The sequence below is a fragment of the Heterodontus francisci genome, chromosome 9 (assembly GCF_036365525.1).
Source record: "Heterodontus francisci isolate sHetFra1 chromosome 9, sHetFra1.hap1, whole genome shotgun sequence".
Classification (NCBI taxonomy): Eukaryota; Metazoa; Chordata; class Chondrichthyes; order Heterodontiformes; family Heterodontidae; genus Heterodontus; species Heterodontus francisci.
This window is the reverse complement of record NC_090379.1, coordinates 51,276,408-51,291,862: the sequence shown is the minus strand read 5'-3', so window position 1 is coordinate 51,291,862 and position 15,455 is coordinate 51,276,408. Positions and strand designations below refer to the sequence as shown.

The window sequence follows — 15,455 nt, the reverse complement described above, 5'->3', positions numbered from 1 at the left end:
GGCTGCTTTGTCCTGGATGGTGTTGTGCTTCTTGAGTGTTATTGGAGCTGCACCCATTCAAGCAAGTGGAGAGTATTCCATCACACTCCTGACTTGTGCCTTGTAGATGAAGAACAGGCATTGGGGAGACAGGAGGTGAGTTACTCACTGCAGAATTCTGAGCCTCAGACCTGCTGTTGTAGCCACAGTATTTATGTGGCTGGTCCAGTTCAGTTTCTGGTCAATGGTAATCCCCAGGATGTTGATAGTGGGGGATTCAATGATGGTAATGCCATTGAGTGTTAAGGGGAGATGGTTAGATTCTTTCTTGTTGGAGATGGTCATTGCCTGGCAAGTGTTGTGCAAATGTTACTTGCCACTTATCAGCCCAAGCCTGGATGTTGTCCAGGTCTTGATGCATTTGGCCATGGACTGCTTCAGTATCTGAGGAGTCGTGAATGGTGCTGAACATCATTCAATCATCATTGGTGAATTAATCATTCTTCAACTCTCCTAATTCTTGTAACAATTACTTTAATTCTATGCCCCCTGGCTATTGATAGAAATAGATTGCTCCTATCCACTATCTAGTGATACTTTCAAGGACAAACAAAAGAGCTTAGTTCTTTCCCTGCCCACACCTCACCCCTTCATCTTGTTATCCTAATGCCTAAGAATAAAATATTTTCCAATATACTGCGGATAAATCCTTCCTTACTGTCATCTGCGATTAGGATGGCTCTGTTCACCAAGATTTCTAGTGCTTCCCAGAGCAGGGGACTGTTACTGTTAGATGGTTCCAGCTGCAGGAGCCCCTGGAGAATTGACAGCAGCTGAGCAGAGACTGGTGAAGTGCTCACCTAGAATTAAACACAAAGGTGAAAACACAGTTAAAGAAAATCATGGAAAGTTAAGCACAGAAGGAGGCCATTTCAAACCCATTGGCTGGAATTTTATGCCCCCATGGGAGCAGGATGGAGGTGGTGGCGAGGAGCAAGAATTGAGTGGGACGCGGGGGTGCCGTTCCTGTCGCCTTCTTGCCCCCGCTGCAATTTTAAGAAAGGCGAGGGAGGTGAGAAACGGCTTGCCCCAGGCCAATTAAGACCCATAAGTGGCCAATTAATCTCTTGATCCGGCACCCTCTGTCCCATAGAGGGCCCCCCTACAGAACAAGCCACCCCCGCTGAAGCACCAGCCCCGCCCCGCCCCACCTTGCTGGGGCCCAGCCGATTGTCCTTGACGAGCCCCCATACACTTACCTTAATTCTGGGGTCTCCTCCATTGCTACTCCTCTCGCTGGGTGCAGTCTCAGTAGTGACCACTGCTCCTACTGGCGTTGCTGGAACTGAAGAGCTGCCAGCCCGCTGATTGGCTGGCAGCTCTTGGAGGCGGGACTTGCTGCCTCAAGCCAATTAAGGGCCTGGACCATGTAAAATAATGGCATGCCTTCCAGGCCCAGCAGAGGCAGGCTTGCCCCTGACTTTTTGGCCAGCGGGTGGGGTTTTTCCCCCAACATAAAAGTCCAGCCATTGTGCCAAATCAGAGCGATCTACTTACGTCCCATTTTCCTATTCTTTATCTTTTCTCTAATTTATCTAACTCTCTCAAATGCTGTGATTAACTGGTCTTCATATTCTCACATGAAAAATGTTCTCATTACAGATTCCACTGGAAATAATCAATCATTCACTCTCTCAAAATCCTTTCACAATTGATTAGGTTTCCCCCTTAATCTTTGCTGCTCTAGTCAAGGTGATGGTGGTGCAGTGGTAATGTTACTGGACTAATAATCCAGAGGTCCCAACTCTGCTCTGGGGGCATGAGTTCCACTCCCACCATGGCAGCTGGTGGAATTTAAATTCAATTCCTTAACAAATCTGGATGAAAAGCTAATTTCAGTAATGGTGACCATGAAACTACCGGATTGTCATATAAACCCATCTGGCTCACTAATGCCCATTAGGGAAGGAAATCTGCTGACCTTACCCAGTCTGGCCTACGTGTGACTCCAGACCTACAGCAATGTGGTTGACTCTTAACTGCCCTCTGAAATGGCCTAGCAAGCCACTCAGTTGTACCAAACTGCTAAAGAAAAGTCAAAAAAGAATAAAACCGGATGCATCAACCTAGGCACCGGAAACGGCAATGGCACACCCTGCCCAGTCCATCCGCCTTACTAACATCTGGCGACTTGTGCGAAAATTGGGAGAGCTGTCCCAGAGATTAGTCGAGCAACAGCCTGACAGAGTCTTACTAATGGAATCATAGCTTATAGCCAATGCCACAAACTCCTCCATCACCATCCTGCCAATGGGACAGGACATACCCACCAGAGGTGGTGGCACAGGGTATACAGTCAGCAGAGAGTTGCCCTGGCAGTCCTCAACATTGACTCGAGACCCTATGAAGTCTCATGACATCAGGTCAAACATGGGCAAGGAAGCCTCTTGCTGATTACCACCTGCTGCCTTCCCTCAGCTATTGAACAACACTTGGAAGAAGCATTGAGGGTATTAAGGGCACACAAATGCATTCTCTGTGGGATACTCCAATGCCCATTACCAAGGGTGGCTCAGTTGCACCACTACTGACTGAGTCCTGAAGGACACATCTGCCACACTGGGCCTGCAGAATGAGGTAAGTGAACCAACAAGAGGGAAAAACCCACTTGACCTCACCCTCACTAATCTACCTGTCACCGTTGCGTCTGTCCACGACTGCATTGGTAGGACTGACCACCGCAAAGTCCTTGTGGAGATGAAGTCCCGTCTTCACACTGAGGACACCATCCATCGTGCTGTGTGGCACTGTGCTAAATAGGATAGATTCTGCCAGCTCAAAGCTGGGCATCCATGAGTCACAATGGGCCATCAGCAGCAGCAGAATTGTATTCAACCACAATCTGTAACCTCATGGCCCAGTATGTGCCTCACTCTACCATTATCAAGCCAGGGGATCAACCCTGGTTCAATGAGGAGTGCAGAACAGCAAGCCAGGAGCAGCACCAGGCATTCTTACAAATGGTGAAGATACAATACAAGACCACATGTATGCTAAATAGGAGAAACAGCATGCACTAGACAGAGCTAAGCAATTCCATAACCAAAAGATCAGATCAAAGCTCTGCAGTCCTGCCACATCCAGTGGTGAATGGTGATGGACAGTTAAACAACTAACAGGAGGAGGAGGCTTCACAAAAACTCCCATCCTCAATGGTGGGGGATTCTAGCAGATCAGTGCAAGAAGACAAGGCTGAGGCATTTGCAACCATTTTCAATCAGAAGTGCCAAGTGGATGATCCATCTTAGTCTCCTTCTGAGGTCCCCAGTATCACAGATCCCAGTCTTCAGACAATTTGATCCACTCCACGTGATATTAAGAAACGGCCGAAGGCATTAGATACAGCAAAGGCCCGAACAACATCCCAGCAGTAGTACTGAAGGCTTGGGGTCCAGAATTAGCTATGCACCTAATCAAGCTTCTCCTCTACAGCTACAACACTAGCACCTACCTGATAATGTGGAAAATTGCCCAGGGATGTCCACAAAAAGCAGGACAACATAAATAGGAGTAGACCATTCTGCCCTTCAAGCCTGCTCTGCCATTTAATAAGATCATGGCTGATCTAATTGTGGCCTTAACTCCACTTTCCCGCCTGCCCTCCATAACCCTCGTCTCCCTCGTAGATCCAAAATCTGTATAACTCAGCCTCGAATATGTTCAATGACCCAGCCTCCACTGCTCTCTGGGATGGAGAATTCCAACGACTAATGACCCTCAGAAGAAACTCCTCCTCATCATCCGAAATGGGAGACCCCTCATTATGAAACTAGATCTAGATTCCCCTGTGTAGAGAAACATCCTCTCAGCATCTACCTTGTCAATCCTCCTCAGAATATTCTATGTTTCAATAAAATCGCCTCTCAATATTCTAAACTCCAATGAATAAAGGCCTAACCTGTTCAACCTTTCCTCATAAGACAAACCCTTCATCCCCTGAATCAACCTAGTGAACTTTCTCTAATGCAAGTATATCCCTGCTTAAATAAGGAGACCAAAACTGTATACAGAACTCTAACTGCAGTATCACAAATGCCCTCTACAGTTGTAGCAAGACTTCCCTACTTTTATACTCAATTGCCCTTGCAATAAAGTCCATCATTCCATTTGCTTTCCTAATTATTTGCTGTACCTGAATGCTAACTTTTTGTGATTCATGAGGACACCCAGATTCCTCTGTACCGCAGAATTCAGCGATCTCTCTTCATTTAAATAATATTCTGCTTTTCTACTCTCCCTGTCAAAGTGGACAAATCCAATCCAGCCAATTATCACCCTATCAGTCTACTTTCGATCATCAGCAAAGTGATGGAAGGCTCCATTGACAGTGCTATCATGCGGAACTAACACAGTAATAACCTGCTCGCCGATGCTCAGTTCGTGTCCCGCTAGGGTCACCTGGCTCCAGACCTCATTACTGCCTTGGTCCAAACATGGATAAAAGAACTGAATTCAAGAAGTGACTGCCCATTACATGAAGGCTACATTTGACAGGGTTGTGGCATCAAGGAGCCCTAGCAAAATTGAACTGGTTCTAATGAAATGTCACAGACCTGAAATGTTAACTCTGTTTCTCTCTCTCTCCAGATACTGCCTGACCAACTGAGTATTTCCAGCATTTTCTGCTTTTATTTCAGATTTCCAGCATCCGCAGTATTAGTTTTATCATCACCTCATTGCTTTTGTATTTTTAAGGCCCCTATGTATAAAATCCAGAATCCCATTTCCTCTTTTCGTGGCTGCTTCCACCTGCAATCCCACTTCTGAAGATAAATGTGTATCTGCATTAGATCGCTTTCCTTTTACTCCATTGAGAATGTTCTCATTTGGGTGCTCAACTTGAGGCCCTAGGACCAAAGGAAGCTCCCAGATCCTTCCATTCTGATCCTCCGAGCCCAATCACCAGAGTCTTACTTGCAATAATATTTCTTATTTGTAGTTTTTCCTATTTGAATGTTGTGGGCCTGGAGAATTGGATGGGGCTGTTTTAAGTGTTCTTGCTTCATTGAGTGATAAATCATAAATTAGATCCATTAGTGGCAGCTGCTTTAGATACATGCAAATTCATGGAAACATGGAACTAAACAGTAAGTGGGCCCTATGTAACCACAAAGAGAAAATGCTAGGGGGATCCCATGAATGAAGGTACAAGTTCATTCATTCCTTTTCCTACTCCACCCAAACGAATGCAGTACATTTATCTTCAAACTTCCAATTCATAGTAATCTGTTGAAACCTAAAATGAGAACACTCCTTCATAGTGAATCTCTGGGGTTTATAATTCCCTAGAAATATGGATTTATCTCGTAAAGTGAGATGCATCAGCAGGCAAATGTTTCATAAAATGGTAATTTTAGAGCATCCACAGAAGAATCAAGAATTATAGTACAATCACTCTATTTTTGACAAGAGATAATCAACAGTTGATTGCTATAGATGTCATTTCACAGTTCTCAACATTTGATGTTATAAATGAATATATAAAGATGCAGTACCCCTTCACACAGTGCCGCATCTAACAGCTCCTGGCAACAGTAAGGGTGGCAAGGTGAAATTTAGAATCTGACATGATAGAAGTAGCGGGATTTGCAACTAATAGGACTGTGATTCTAACCTTTTAACTACTGAAGTAGTATTGTTTAGTGCCACTTCCATGATTACCTTGACAACAAGCTTCCTAAATTCTTTAATTCAGAATGAGGATAACTTACTGTGCTAGATCATAAATTAAATGGCTAACAGATCACGATCATATACCTTTACAATACTCTAGGACTCCAGGATAATTAAACTTGAAACAAATCTCACTGAAAAACATGAATATGGTACACCATAGTACATTTGTGGAACACAATAGCTGCACTGCTCTTAATAATACACACTAATATTGAAGTAATGAACAGTTCAGATTTTAAAACAGTATTTACAGTTAGCCAAGTACTTACTTTGTTAAACAATGCTGCAAATACTTCCTGGTGACTGTTCATATCAATGCCATCGTAGATTCTCATTAATTCTTCATCATCATCTCCTTTGGCTTCCTCAAAGGTTAAACATTGGACCAATAGATCCTCATCTTCTTTTTCCCTTAAGTAATGCATAATCATACAGATTATATTTGTGCATTTTCCTTGAAAAAAAATACATCTATAACCAATTAGGTAATGCCATTCTGTGGCTTAAACAGAACACTTAAGTAATGAGAGAGTCAAATAAAATTCATTCATACTTATCACATAAAAATCACACTCCAAAATGTACAATATTTGATAGGCTGTGATCAGAAAATTTAAAGATAAATTTAGGATACAGGAAACTAAATTTGCTAAAACTGAACAATCTACATAAAAAACCCGTACCTTAATAATGGCAGTAAGTCCAACAGGTGGAGACCTAAAAACAATAAGTGTAAAATTATTTGGTATACAACAAATGTAACCTAATTGCCACACATTTGATTCAATTAATGTGATTTGGGCAGTCATGACAATTTTTAAAACCATTGTTTTTAGATAACACTTGTGTGATGCCACACTCAGCCTGACGTTATTTATTATAAGCAAAGAAAATAATGCCTCAAAAGTTAATTGTTGCTATCAAGAAAATAACTTAGTTATCTAAAGTAGGAGGAAGCTAAAACTTTGGATATATCATATATTAATTCTGTACTTTTTATTTTTGAAGTAAACATAGTTACTTAAGTGCACAAAACAGCTACAATTTAGAGTTTGTATTTCAGAACAAACCAGTACTGAAACTTTGCAGGTGTCATTTATCTATACAAATTCCAGTATTTTTCTAACATTTAAAGAGACATTATCTTTCTTGTCTGATGCTAGTGCATTTTAAAACAACCAGTTTTGAATAGCACGTTATTCTACTTTATTTATCCATACCTTTACACATTCTGAAGTTTTTAAAAAAAAAAAGAAAATAATTAGTTTTGTAGTTGTGAATTACAATCTATATCAACTAAAAATGTGTCTCTTTAAAGAAAGTTACCAATGAAAGAGTCAGAACCAAGTCATGAACTGTTCAGAATCTAATACAATTTTATTAGAATACTAATGGGAAACCAGCTGAGGTATAATTGCTTCATCAAGAACATCTGTCTGCTAGGTTTACAAATGTCGTAAAGGCTCCCTTTTTAAATGACTAGAAAAGTATATTAATTGAAACAAGTAGAAGTTGAGTTGTATTTGGTCCCATACATTACTTATTAGGTGTACTAAACATAATCAGTATAGGTTAAAACAATGGAGTTGTTCTGTAAAAGATGATTTTAAGTAATGAAGTTAGTTCTGTGGTTTAAGTAGCATGATTTTTAGATTTCTGTTTGCCATTGCTAAGTACAGAAAGGGGAACCTTTTACTGAGGAAAAAGTATTGAAATATTTTAGCAGAAGTGAACAACCAAATGATACAAAAATAGGGTAATATGCTCCAAGTGTTTAATTTGAAATGGCTTTAATTCAGAAATAACTTTAAATTAATATTTCTAATTATTTAAAAAGCAGAAACTCCTAGGTTTTACTACAATATTGTACTAACCCTTGGATTGCTAAGATTTCAGAATCCTTTTACAAGTGTTCAGCTCAAAGCTGTGATGTTAAAATAAACATTAATTAACACTAAAATAGTTAAAATGACTTGAAAGATTATAAAATAAAACTTTATTTTTGCTTGCCTGTTTCTTGCTTTTCCTTCATTCCACCTTTTTCCATCATTATCTAATTTTCCTTTCATTTTATATTAATATATGTATATTATAAATATTTTACTTGCCCAATTTTTTTTCTGTTTTTTAGATCCTCTCATTCATTTTGAAAATGAAAGCAACTTTGGAAGACCTGGAAAAATTGTGGATTTACTGAAAATCAGTTTTGAGACAATTATGTGCCAGACTATGGAAATTTGCTTCATTATATTACATGGAGAGTTCTTACCACAGGACAATTTATTTTGTCCATGGGCAGGAAGGGAAAATTAAGGAATATTTACCATTTATTTTCATTTAAAGAAGTCAATTGAACTACCAAATATAATTTAAATTTGTGTATTAATTTTTATTAGTTTCCACACTTCATTTCCAACACATGGGGTACTTATGTAATTGTTAAAGTAACTGCATCATTTATACAATTATTTTGGTCAATGGATTAACAAAGTGAATACTGTTTCCCCTGCTCTCAAATATCTCTCAGGCATAAGAATGTCTGAAGAATTGCATTAAGACTAGTCAAAAGGTAAGTTTGGGGCTGAAATGCTCTTTTTTTTTAAAAAAGAAAATGAACAGATCACTAAGCAAATTACAAGAACCAACACAACTGCCATTCTAGAGAGTTCAATTTTATTGGCAACCCTCTCTGAGTACCTGCTGTAATAATCTTGAACCACTTCTTAAACAATTACTGAGCCACTTAACCAGAACACAGCTGTGGAGTGTGCAATTATTGCAAACCTCTCAAAACAAGTAAGGGAAGCTTGTTTTCAGTGAGAAGATGATGAATTAACATTTCTCTAAGTTTCACTATAGGAATATGTCTAAAGCCAGGAAGTGACCAGTCATGTGTTTCTTTACCAAAATAGAATGGTGACTTTTTAATGTATATAATATTGTGTTTGTATTGTAGCTTTCTGATATCTGGGAAATTCCAAAGAACTATGTCAGCTAACTACAAGTAACTGAATGAACTGCATTAAAAGAGGAACATTGTACCTATGAATTCATTCCGAAGCTGTGCACGTGATGTCAGTTCCTCAGCCCCCAAGATGATGGCATTGATGACACTCAATAGTATTGCCATATACGGAATATTATCTGTGGTCTGGAGTTCATTCATGATAACGCTAAATCGATATTGCTGTCTTTTTACAGTCTATCAAGAAAAAAAACAAGGAAAATCAGAAACTTTGAAAAAAATGTTTCCTATTCCTGTTAATGGTGGTTTTGACTAGGAGGGGACAGTATGTGAGGAGTGGAAACTATTTACAATAGCAGCTAGCATATGGGCTAGGAAGGGAGGTTTGGTGGTCAGCAAATTAATGGCAATGGGGTCAAAGGAGCAGTTGATGGGCAATGTGGACAAGGTATGAAGAGGGATAAGACAGAAAGTAAAGAAAGATGCAAGTTCTGGGCTGTGGCTGGTGGAGGTTTGACTGATTGGGCTACAGGAAACAGGGAAGCAGCAGAGGCAGCTGAATTACTGAGTCACTTAACAAGAACACAGCTGTGGAGTGTGCAATTATTGCAAACCTCTCAAAACAAGTGAGGGAATCTTGTTTTCAGTGACAAAGTGCTGAACTAGCATTTCTCTAAGTTTCACCGTAGGTCTTCTGTCCAAATTTGGGAAGTAACCAGTAATGTGAAGGAATAGCCAGGAAGCAAAGAGTAAACATTTTACTGGAACAAGGGCTTCAAAGGTGGAAGCGAGGGGATGGTTGAGCAGATTAGTAACTTCAGAAATGGAAGGCCAAAGGAAGACAGCTGGCAGCTTTAAATTCCAATTTTATGTGACTAGGGGGAATAGATTATTCTGGTGATAGATGCAGAAGGAGGTGGTGTTGGAAGTGGGTGTGGTGATTCCCTCCCCTATTCACAGAATGTGAACATCATTGACAAGGCCAGCATTTATTGCCCATCCCTAATTGCCCTTGTGAAGTTGATGGTGAGCTACCTTCTTGGTGGCTAAGTAGTTTGCTAAGCTATTTCAGAGGGCTGTTAAATATTAACCACATTGCTGTGGGTCTGCAGTCACTTACTGGTCCGACCAGGTAAGGATGGAAGAGTTACAGTGAACTAGATTGGTTTTTAGAACAAGTCACTAGTTGTCATGGTCATGACTGCAGATTTTTAAATTTTATTTAAATGAATTTAAGTTCCTCAGCTGCTCTGGTTCAAGCCTCTGGAATACTAGTTCAGTAACATAACCTTTATGCTACAGAAACTGGCTGATGAGGGATACAAGGAAGTGATCGCAGATGACCTTATCTGTAACCACAAACTTGAGAGTAGAAAGGTCACATGAAATGGCAAGGCCATTGTGCTGTTTGTGAGGTTTGCTGAGGAAAAACCACAACTTCTCTCTGAAGGAGAAAAATCACTGTTTGTCACTTGTTTATTGCGGAATAAGTAAACATTATATCACATTGCTTGCTTGAGGTTACTATTAAAGTAAAGGGACATCGTGATTTTTTTTTCCATTTACAAGGTCCCATTTACAAGGACATTTATAGGTTTTGAAATGGACTAAGGGAATTCATTATGTATTGGTTCACTAGCATTGCAAAGGAAATTCACTTTTCTGAATTTTGGGAATTTGACTTAAATTTTGATTAAAAGTGACAAAACATCTGTTGTATCTGGGAATGGTTGTTTTACTAGTTTTTGGTGCCTTGTCAACTATAATACTGTAATAGTTTGTTTGCATGGTCTATTAAATTCAATTCATAAAAACAATGATCGGACAGGATAATGCATTGGTTTCAACTTTTTTTTTAAAAAAAGGAAAGGTACTGCTGATGGTAATCAAAAGAATTTGGGTTCATCTCTTCCATATCGGCTTAAGACAATACAGCCTTGCACTGGCATTACACTGCACTTTTGATATGGGTATGTCAAGTCTTGACATGGAATGGACACAAAATACAATATAATGGTATCATAAAAGTAACCCAAATGAAGTTGTTGATCCTATATTTCTATTTTGTGACAATCTATATAACTGAATAATGAGTGCAAGCAGTGATTTATGCAGGGATTCTGCATTTTAATTGTCACTGCATTTTTTTATGTGACAATAATCCTTTTAAGATTGTGTCCACAGACCAGTGACAGAAATTCAGAAAATACTGCCACTCCTTTCTCACTAAGAAGGACAAGTGATTTAATCGGACGGTCATGTTACTGATCAGGGTGCTTTTACAGGTGCAGAAAGTCAAATGCAGTATGTGTTTCAAACAGCAGCTTTACAACAAAAAAACACTTGCCTTGTAGTGTTCCAGGGCATCCAAAGCCAGATGATGACCTTCCAGTGAGTAGATAGATAGTGCTGCTAACAGCTCAAACACTTGTTTCTTTACTGTGACGTTGGCTGTGTCCAAAGCTGTAAATCGGAGTTTACAATATCGTTATTTTGGATAAAAGTAAAATTCTACTTAAGGCAATGAAATGTAATACAGTTAAAGCTTTGGGGCTGGATTTTACCTTGGGCGGTAGGGAATTTGCCAGCAACGTAAAAGTCGGTGGCGAACCCGCTTCCTCCTAGCTCAGGGATCCGTCCAGCATTTTACAGGTCCCCAAGCTTTAATTGTCCTAAGGCGGGACTTCCACTCACTTGAGGGAGGAGGTCCTGCCTCAGTGAACTGCCGGCCAATCAGCGGGCCGGCAGCTCTGTCCCAGCAGCGCCACTGGAGTGATAGCCACTGCTGGGACTGCAACACAGCCGACCAGATGGAGCCAGGAGTCCAGGTAAGTTGGGCATGCCTCACCAGGGAGATCAGTCCTTCCCTGGTGAGGCTGGAGTTGTCGTTTGGAGGGAGGGGGTCTTGGGTCCTAGGTGTGGGTTGGGAGGCAGGGGCGGCCCTCAAACAGGCACCCTGTGCCCAACTGCCATGGCACCCACCCCCCAGTGCACAGAAAGGCCGGCAGCTGTTACTGGGTGGCCTTTCATGTCCCCAGCATGCCTGCTTGCCATGGGTAAAATACCCGTGGAGGCAGGCGAGGGCCCTTAAGTAGCCATTAAGTGGCCACTTAAGGGCCTTGATTGGCCTTAGGTGGGTAGACCATTTTCCCCCCCTGCCCGACTGCCGTAAAGTTGACCAGAGGTGGGAGTGGGGCGAGTAGGCCTCCCGGAACCTCCGGCTCAATTTTACGCCACCCCCATGCCACTATCTGACCTGCTGGGGCAGTGTAAAATTCAGCCCTTGGTATCTGGTACTTTACCAACTGGCAAGCTCTATTTTCTGGAATTTCCAAAATCCCCCAAAGCTTTTCTGGTCAAGTTTTCCCGAGTGCAGTCGATTGTGCTCAGCATTAGTTAGTGATGCTCATTGGAAAGGGCTGAATCTTGCGGAAACTACAGGTATTTTGTGCACGGACCCTGAATAATTCAGTGAAAATGAATAATCAGCTTTCCCAATGCCAGGCCCTGGGTTCCCTTCAGTACTCTGACAATAACTTCGGGACGGAAGGTCCGATCACCATGTGGGCAATGGCAGGTGATGGGGCTCAATGAGACATGATGGGCAGTGCCAGTGCCCCGTCGCTGCACCTCTGCCCAGCTGAGTTACAACAGGAAAGGTGAAAACTGCTTTCCATTTCTTGAATCCGCAAGGCGAGGCTGACCTTCTCTGTTCATCGATTAGTGGGGCTCAAGGGGCATCCAACAGCATCAGAACCAACCCGGTCGGAAACCAGGAAATCGATTGGGAGACTTCTCAACCTATTGGGTTGGGCCACCAAAAACTGTGGGAATTAAGGTTGCCGGCTGTGGATGGAAATGCTACCTTGCCTCGGTGACTGGGTCCCCATTCACTATAATGGGATTCTTGGTCCTTGCAGTCAGATGCATTTTGCTCTGGAGTTCTGTGTATAACTCTTGAGTAACTGGAATTTTTGATTATCCGGCACCTCCCCGGTCTGGCACATGTCGGATAAGAAAGCTTTTACTGTAATTTTGAAATGGCATGTTCTTGTTGGTGTTTCTGCAACAGTTTAAATCCAAATCTCATTTTTAACTACCTAACAGAATTCAATCAGAACTTATTAGCCTGGAATAGGCAACAAGAATAATAGTGGATTATCAGTGCTCACCATTATATAATGGAAAAAATCTGACAGCAACTTCTGCAGTTAAATGTGAAAATCCAGAACTTCTTGTCAGAGATAATTCTGCTCCTCCATAGGGTACACTGTTGCAATTGTCGTCATAGACTCAGCATTGAAATGTCTGTAACAGCGGGAACCTGCTGTACTTGCCCTCTAGTTCCACGCTAAAAACAGCTGAAAAAGTTGGGCTGGTGCATTCAGGAGTGAATTTTTAACTGCATAATAAGGGATAGTTATTGCTTAACTGTCTCTCTGGCCCTGAAAAATTAATCTTATAAGTATGGAGTTTTGTTCCCTCAGAAGAAAATTAGTGCTGGTAGTTTAAAAATGAACTTTTTTTATTCCGTCCCTTTTAAAGCTCTCCCTTAATCCCATCTGTATTTCTCAAACTTTATTTCACTTCTTGTACATCATTTATACTTTATTTATATTTCCTGGTTTAATAATTCCTGATTTAGACTCTGGTCTCAGTGAGGATACACCAATCTAATTGGTTGCATAGCTTTATTGTTGCTTGCTGTGTTTACACACAGCACAGATCCCCTTATAGAGGGTGCCATACTGAAACAGAAGCCTAATTAGGGGAAGTCTCCACAGCAAAACCTGCAAAAGCTTGTGTGTAGGCAGCTCTCAGCGAAGTGAATGGCGTGCATTATTCCTTTGCCGCTGAGAGCAAAATTCAGGCCATAATTCTGCAGTAGCGATGCAAAATGTTAATTGGGTAACTTCATGTGCAGCTATTCAATGCCTTTGTAATATACCTTAAAATGTCATAGTTCACAAAACATTAAGACACAGAGAAAATGAGCATTACCAAAGAGTTGTTTAAATGTAATGGGCTGCTGCATATATGTAATAACATCCTATAGGTCAATGTTTATGTCTGTGGATTTCTGCTATTACTGTCCTGTAAAGGAGTTGTGCTGGACCCAGCTTTGTGTGGTGCCCTGAAAGCTTTTGGAAAATTTAGAATCATAGAATGGTTACAGCACAGAAGGCAGCCATTTGGTCCATTGAGCCTGTGCCAGCTCTCTCCAAGAGCAATCCAGCTAGCCCTACTCTCCTGTCTTTTCCCTATAGCTCTGTAATTCTTTTCCCTTCATGTACTTATCTAATTTTCTTTTGAAAGCCTCGACTGAAACTGCTTCCGCCACCCTTTCAAGAAGTGCATTGCAGATCATAAGCACTCGCTGCATATAAATATGTTCCTTATGTTACCGTTGGTTCTTTCATCTTTAAATCTGTCTGTCCTCTCGTCCTCAACAAATACACCAATGGGAACAGTTTCTCTATCTACTCTATCTAGGCCCCTCATGATTTTGAATATCTCTATTAAATCTCCTCTCAAGCTTCTCTTCTTTATCTCTAAATCCTGATGGATTTTTGTCATCCGACAGGATAGACCTCTAGAGAAACTAATATAGTTTTGTTGGATTTAAAAACCATTTTTGCTCCATCATCCTTTCAGCAGTGTGTAACACTTGCAAAAAAAAAAAAGGAGCATTCTTGCCAAAAACTTGGAATGTACTGTGTATACAACAAAAATGTTTACTTGTTTCAAGTTGCACTGCTATATAGTATACAGGCTGGAGCCTGAATCAAATGTACTAGCTGATTTGCAGCATGACATTCAGCCAGCACAATATTGAGCAATAACTTCCTTTTATTTATATCCAATTTTTGAAATTGGTAATAAGAGACAAATTAGGGCCTGCTGTGGAGTTGAGATGGGGCCAGGACTATTATGAGTGCAGATAAAAGGCCTGTCGTACTGCACTGACGCACATTTGTAAATGAAGATTAAAAGCCAGCAAAGTTCCTATGATCCATTTCCAGAAGAGAAAATGTGAATACTTAAAAGATGGAATGTAGTATATTGTAGTAGGTGTTGTACTGTAAGGAAAGATTTATGTGTTAATTGGATTTAAAAAAAGGTGTTGTTTAAAGCAAAGCAAGGTAGTTAAGCATCAGTATTTAACCATGCTGGTGCAGTGTAATTGCTTTGAATTCAGGGGTATTGCTTCCAGATTTCAGCAAGATTCTTGTGATGCAGCCTTACTGATTCACATCTATCCTGAAATACAGAGCCATGTTTACTTAAATGATAAAATGGGATTCTCTTTCTTTTGGTTCTCTCTTGGTGTCTCTTTCTTTCTTATACAAATACTTGTCAGTATTACATACAGAAAGAAAGGTTGAAGATATGAACCAACATAAAAACACCACTATTGGCAATCTACACAATGTGCTTATAGTGTATTTCCAGAATGATGATGACATAGACATCGCTGATGAACAAAAAGAGGAATGAAATTTAAACTTTGAACCAAGGTGGAATACAATGGAAAATAGATAAAAATAATCCTGAAAGGATTCCGTTCAGTTGGTTAATAGGATTCACAGTAGGTTGAACATCAACAAAATTCCTTTTTAGTCAGGCGCTACAAGATTGCTTCTGTTTATTTTGTAAAATATGTTTTAAGAACTTATATTTGAATTATGCACATTGAGTCATCTGGAGATTGCTGAAGCTTGTTTTTTAAAAATAAGGAAGGTCAACTGAAGATTTAGCTCGTGAACAAGTCTTA

The 15,455-nt window shown here is 40.6% G+C and overlaps 1 protein-coding gene across 9 annotated transcripts in view; it reads right to left on the bottom strand.

The window, feature by feature from the left end:
• LOC137373746 (inverted formin-2-like) overlaps positions 1-15,455 on the bottom strand; it is an 85,112-nt gene that overhangs the window by 32,555 nt on the left and 37,102 nt on the right. For all 9 annotated transcript variants that reach the window (XR_010975686.1, XM_068039025.1, XM_068039028.1 and 6 more), the window contains 5 exons: positions 11,028-11,143; positions 8,758-8,917; positions 6,399-6,432; positions 5,985-6,126; positions 698-839 (listed from right to left, as the gene is read on the bottom strand). Coding sequence is in view for 8 of the 9 variants with exons in the window: in XM_068039025.1 (XP_067895126.1) it covers positions 698-839; positions 5,985-6,126; positions 6,399-6,432; positions 8,758-8,917; positions 11,028-11,143 (594 nt within the window). In the remaining variant the exon portion in view is untranslated. The remainder of the gene's footprint in view (positions 1-697; positions 840-5,984; positions 6,127-6,398; positions 6,433-8,757; positions 8,918-11,027; positions 11,144-15,455) is intronic.